A 6,000-nucleotide genomic window follows, 5' to 3' on the forward strand; every position below is an offset into this window, starting at 1 on the left:
ATTTGCGTCGCACAAAGCCAAAGTCACCCAGTGTTTGTCAGGTAGATAGTGCCCAGCAGTCGCAGAGGTCGCATGCTATGCTGGCAACACCATTCCCCCAAAACACTGAGTCTGACAACACCTTTTGGGTTAAACGTAGCAACAACAAGAATATGTTGCGAAGCACCACTACCTCCGCAGCTGAAACCAAGCAAGCGTGACCTAACTATCGTTTGCTAATGGTCACCACCCACTCTATGGGCTCCCGTAAACCGGCAAGTGACTGCGGGCCAATGGGAGCATCGCGGCTCGCCTACTCGACTCGAGGCTTGATCCTGCTCACACTGGCAAACAGGTCGGGGCGCACCGGTAACCAAGCGGACGGAAGTGCTCTCCGCGGACTGAGGGGGCCTGCAGGGCAAAGAGAGGCAGAGAGAAAGAAAAAAAAAAATAACCGTCCTCGTGCCCTAGTTTTAGAAGCGCCATCTCTCCTTTTGCGCTCAGCCGCTACACGTGTCCGTCAAAGTCGGCACGGGTTCGCCCGGCTGCAACACGAAACGAGCATTACGACTTCCGAAGTCGGCGGCAGTCAATTAGTGTTCTGGTGTCATTTTTTTTTTTTCGCGCGCTCTCTGGGCCCCAGCAGCTGCAGGCCGGACTGACTCCATCTACGCACTGGCGCCGCCATGGGCTCTTCCTCCCTTGCCAGCTTTCGGTTGAGCAACGCTCAGTGGCGTGCAACGGCTTCGCGCGCGCATTTTTCATCCGAGCTGACGCTGCAGGCCGCCGCACGCCAGCCCGCAAATGCGCGCGGGTGTATATGTATACGCACATGCGTGGCACGCAAGGTGCGACGCCAACAACTGGCGGTTCGCGAGAAAAAATAAACAACTTCCGCAAGACAAAATGCTAGCTGCTCGCCAATATATACGCACCACGAAGCCGAGCTTCTCCGCCCTCCTATCGGCATAGCATATATTATTAAGCACGCTCTGCTTGCACACGCGATGGTGACACGCAGCGTTAGCCCGGGCGCATTTTTCATCTCACGTCACATTGGGGCAACGAAGAAGAAAGACAGAAATGTGGGTCGAAAAATTAAAAAAAAAAACATTGCAGTTGCAGGTTATCGATGAGATATACCAGTCATTGATGTCAGGCGCTCGAGAGCGGCTTACTGCGTGGGCGTCCCGATTTCAGCCGCTCTCGGCATAACTGCGCAGAATGCACGCGGAGGAGATCACGCTCCTGCGGGAACAGCGAGAAAATCGCCAGCACGCGCCTTACCGTCGGCGCAGCGTGGCACTCTTGTATGCGCTGAACGCTTTGCATCCTATGTAGCTCACAACCAGTATACGCGGATTCCTCTACGCGAGCTCGGATACGACGACGCGTCAACGGAGCGTACCGCAGGCGCCTGGACCGGGTAAGGTGCGTTTGTTCCCGGCATTGTGTGGAAAGACCAAACCAGTGCGAGCTGCGCCGTGTTTGGGATGGGAGCTGACGTGACCGACCATCATTCGACGGTGAAGCTTCGGAGCTAGACGTCGGGCGCCGTTCGCATTCGTTCCCACAATATGCACTCCGCGGATAATTAACGAAGGCAGCGTGCTTCCGCGGCTTTCTCTCTCCCGCGCGCCATATGGGGCTCCCGACACATCGAGCGGCATGCACTGGCTGCAGGTCCCTCGTTTCGGACGGCGCACGACGACGTCTCCCGCTCATACAGCTTTTTCTCCCAACAGTTGTCAATACCCGTGCTTGCGGCAAAATAAACAAGCTGCGAAGGGTCCATCTGAGCTTTACGGAAGTGTACAGAGGGCGCAGAGGAAATATGTCTGCTTTTTCTTCGCATGCCTCACACAAAGGCAAGGAAATTTGGGCCACCTTATTCGGGTGTCTGCGTGTGGACAGTGCGCCCCTGCTACTTGCGCGGTCTTCGCGCTTCGTGACTGCACCCCTAGCTAGCACGTGGTTCGATCAAGAATACAATGGAGGAGGCAAAAACAGGACCCAGAAGGTTGGTTTGGCTGGTTCATGGGAGTTTAACGTCCCAAGCGACTCTGGCTAAGAGGGACGCCGTAGTGAAGGGCGCCGGAAATTTCGACCACCTGGGGTACTTTAACGTGCATCGCACAGGACCCAGAAGGGCCGTAGCCAAAGGCATTTTTACTGAAGCTATCGCGTTCGGACCAAAGGTACTATCGAGGTCACTATACGTAAGTACGCAATTAGAACGACCCAGGAGCCATTTGAAGCTTCTTTGCTGAAGTCTCTGCCCGTGGCCCCAAGACTCGCCGACCATTACGACGAAGGATAGTGCCTTCTGCGACGGTTGCATTCCAGTCACGCTGCCTCAGTGAGAATGCAATATGCTCGGGGAGAGCTTTCTGTACCAGCGCAGTAGGCGCTATACGAGTGCGAGACGTCATCTTGCAAGCGCGTGAGGCTTGACAGCGAGAGAGAACAATGCGCTTGTGGAAGCTGTCGCCTCGGGGCTCGTACCCTCAACTTCAGCTCCGCACAAATTTGTCCCCGAGTGGAGTTACTGTCCATCAATTTGGTCCTCATTCATAAACTATCTTTGCAATATGTTTTGTGTTCTTTTTGCTTGGAAGCAGCAAACACAGCTGTCGCACGGGCCAGCTGCGATAAAGAGCAGCTGAGGCCCGCTATTCTCAGCAGAGGCGATCAGAAGGGCTGCGCAGTGAAAAACGTCCTTGCGCGCTGCAAAGCCAGCGTAAGGTAACGGCGTGCTCGTCTCTCCCGCAGCTTCCAGAACATAAATATGGGTCACGCGTTAAAGAACTGAAAAACAGCACACGATGCGAATCTTCGACGTTAACGCAGAAAAATGGGGACGCTCAGATCGCTTTATACAGGTTGCCCCGCATGCGCGAAAGACGCAGAAAGAGCAGCGAGCACGAGTTTTCGTGCGGCGGCCGACTCTGTGCTTTCATACGAGCGTGCGTGAGAAATCGCCAGAGGAAACGCAGCGGCCGCATTCTGGATATGTTCGCCGCAGCACACATCCAGAACGGCGCACGGCGTTTGCCCCGGCCAGCTCAGGTGACCACGGCCTTGTCAGATCTTACGATCGACGATCTGGCTGCTTCACGGAAAGGCCGAGGGACAATGATTTGCTTCCTGCAGCGCTCGACGCTATAAGGTGTGCTCGGCAAGCCATGTGAGCAACGCCACTCTGTCCAGGACACGCGGCTGAAGGCCACGCTTAAGGGGTTTTAGCACAGTGCTACCTAAACATACCGCGCTAGAGCCAGCCCCCGACAGCGCAGATGCTCCCTCGGGGTTATCTGCGCATGCATTGTTGACGGATGGCGGTAGCGGTAACGCTATCTTAAAACTCTCTAACAGTGAGCACTGTGCGTGAGAATAAGACGCCGGATGCTGCGCACCATACACTGTGCCTTGTCCATGCGCTTGTCTGTCCCCCTGCCCGTTCTGCTGGAAGTCCAGGGGAACGAGGTCCGCTAAACGAAGACCCCTTTTTTACCTTGTTGTCATTTGTTGTCCCCATTCCTCATGATAGTTACGTGCGGACTTCACGCAGCCTGTTCTTGCTTACGGCGCTTCTACAGCGCAGGCACCCACGGGACGACATATATACACTACCGGCGCTGTATAGTGTGTCTATTTCCTTGTGTCGTACCGTGTATGTATGAGCTTAAGATAAGACATGGGTAATCAACTGGCCAGTGCCCATGTTCCGAAGAACATATAACTGGGCGGTGGGTTGTAAGAACCGCTACCTAAGGAAACTGGGACTGCTACTTGGTGCTCGGAGCAAACAGCTATCGCGAGACCTCGACGCCGAAATGCGATTTTGGGGTAGTTTCTCAAGTGCTCAGGCGTTTTTATTTACCAAAAACAGAAGCTGATAAATAAGCACGTTGGTATTCTAGGGGGCGAGACACAGCAGACGATTTCGAACCGAAAGTAACAGGTGCTGCGACGCCTGTGTAAGCAGGAGAACGGATAGTTCGCACAAGAAGCGAAAGCGCGAATTCGGTGCAAGCACACTCTTGAGGTCTGCAGTCCGCAGTAGTGTGCCTGCACCAAGCAATGCGCGCGACTCGTTCAACACAGCCGAGCGTCACTCGCAAGACACGCCCGGGTTTCCAACTCACTCACCGCGAACATCGCGTTCTGCAGGCCGAACGGGATGGGCGTGAGCCTAGAGATGATGACCACCTTGAAGGCGTGGCCGGTGTCGAGCAGCGCCAGCGTGGAGCGGACTACTTCGCTGGACAGCAGGCGGGCCATGATGAAGCCGAGGAAGAAGCGCTTCATGACCGTGTGCGCCACCGAGATGCCGACAGACGCGGCGCCGGCCGTGACCGCGACGCCCAGCACGAGGCCGAAGTGGTAGCCGCAGGCAAAGTTGAGCAGGATGTAGCCCCAGGTGAGCGGGAACGCCACCAGTGTGTACATGAGCACGAAGAAGAGGCACACTGTCTCGCGGTCTTGGCTGTCCAGCCAAACGAGACATTCGCGAACGTACTGCTTGCCCCACAGCAAAGTGACCATGAGAGCCGCCAGCACGGCGACCGCGGTCAGGGCCTTGAGCAGCCAGTTCCGATCGTACGCCGGCTTCTCTCCGGTCGGAGGTGGCGACCGATGCTCGACGGCGACGATCGTGCAGGGTGGGACATCGGCCTCTCCGTCAGGCGCCCAGCCGCGGAGAGATAGCAGACGACCGTGCGCGGAGGAGACCATCGGCTCGCCTGTCCCATGTGCGGGCCGCCCGCTGGTGCTGGTCTGGCTTGCGCGAGCAGCCTCTCCCTTCGCGACCGCGGGGGTCAGCCGAGCTCTCCCGCGCGAGCTACCGCATGCCTAGCCTCGCAAAGTGACAGGGCACGGCCAACGGCGACAACACACCGACTCCGACGGCGCGTGAACACAACAGCACAACCTGCCTGCTCGCCGCCTCCCGTTGCTCCGACGGCTCCACTCGCCGTTTCTCCTTTCCCGTTACTCGCGTCCTGCTTGTCCCTCTCTTTCTTCCTCCATCGCTGGCGGTCGTGGCGCCACCGCCCGGCGTAGTGAGATATTTGAAACTGGGGAGGGACGCGCCCCAGGATCGACGCCGAGAGCGCCTGCTGCAAGCAAAAGGCACGGCGTTTGACCGAGGCCTTGTAGTACTGTTCAGTGTGACCAAAAAAAAAAAAAAAAGTGGATGCCGATAAAAACTGCATTTCACGGGGGATGTCAGCATTATAACCCTGTAAGCCAAGGATGCGAGAGGTGTGCCTGAGATATCAATGCGGACGAAATATTGTGAAACCTTCTACACTGTGGTCACTAAAAATCCCCAGTCGCGGGAGGGGTTCTCGGGAGAACGTCTCCCGGGAAAATCTCGGGAGAACTACTCCCATGCACTGGTGGTCCTGCGCGGGAGGTTGGGAGTTTTGCACGTTTCTGGAATGCCCTTGGGTCGTTTTGTTTCGAACCCCGAAGTTTTCAACTATTAAAAATGCTGCAGTTTCCGAGCGGCACTTGCCAAATTGTGCATATTTATGGGAACTTTTTGCTTTTTACTAAATTTATTCTTATGACGGCGCATGCAAGCATTTTCTAAACAACTATCTTTTTCACACTGACGAAAACTGCCACATACCCTGATGTCGGAGGAAAAGACAAGACCCGCGCTTTCCGTTCTGGTCATCGACCGGACCGAGGGGAGGATGGACGGGATCCTTGTTTTCTGCTAGCGCACCTGCGACCACAGTTACGTCGCATACACACAATTCGACCTTCTTTTCTTTTTTCCTTTTTTTTTACTAAAAGCTCGTTTCTTGCGGAGAATGAGTAGTGAGGTGAATCGCGTTATTTTTCAATGCACAGCGGCATCGCGGAGAAGGTTCGCGACGTGCGCTGAAACGTAGAATTCAAATGAGTAAGTAAGAACTTGAAAACGTAAATAAAATTCGGACGTATACGAACGGATTCTATCAATAATCAATAAAACCCATCACTACACACTCACACAGAGACACAAAA

At 55.2% G+C, this 6,000-nt stretch overlaps 1 protein-coding gene across 1 annotated transcript in view; it reads right to left on the reverse strand.

Moving 5' to 3' along the window:
* Nucleotides 1-4,970, reverse strand: part of LOC149351025 (transmembrane protein 64) — a 31,712-nt gene extending 26,742 nt beyond the window's left edge. Inside the window, exon 1 of the mRNA XM_089580214.1 lies at nucleotides 4,132-4,970. Coding sequence (XP_089436340.1) covers nucleotides 4,132-4,716 — 585 coding nt within the window. The 5' untranslated portion in view covers nucleotides 4,717-4,970. The remainder of the gene's footprint in view (nucleotides 1-4,131) is intronic.
* Between the last annotated feature and the right edge of the window lie 1,030 nt (nucleotides 4,971-6,000).

Source organism: Amblyomma mixtum, chromosome 3 (genome assembly GCF_055824585.1).
Source record: "Amblyomma mixtum isolate Tamu chromosome 3, ASM5582458v1, whole genome shotgun sequence".
Classification (NCBI taxonomy): Eukaryota; Metazoa; Arthropoda; class Arachnida; order Ixodida; family Ixodidae; genus Amblyomma; species Amblyomma mixtum.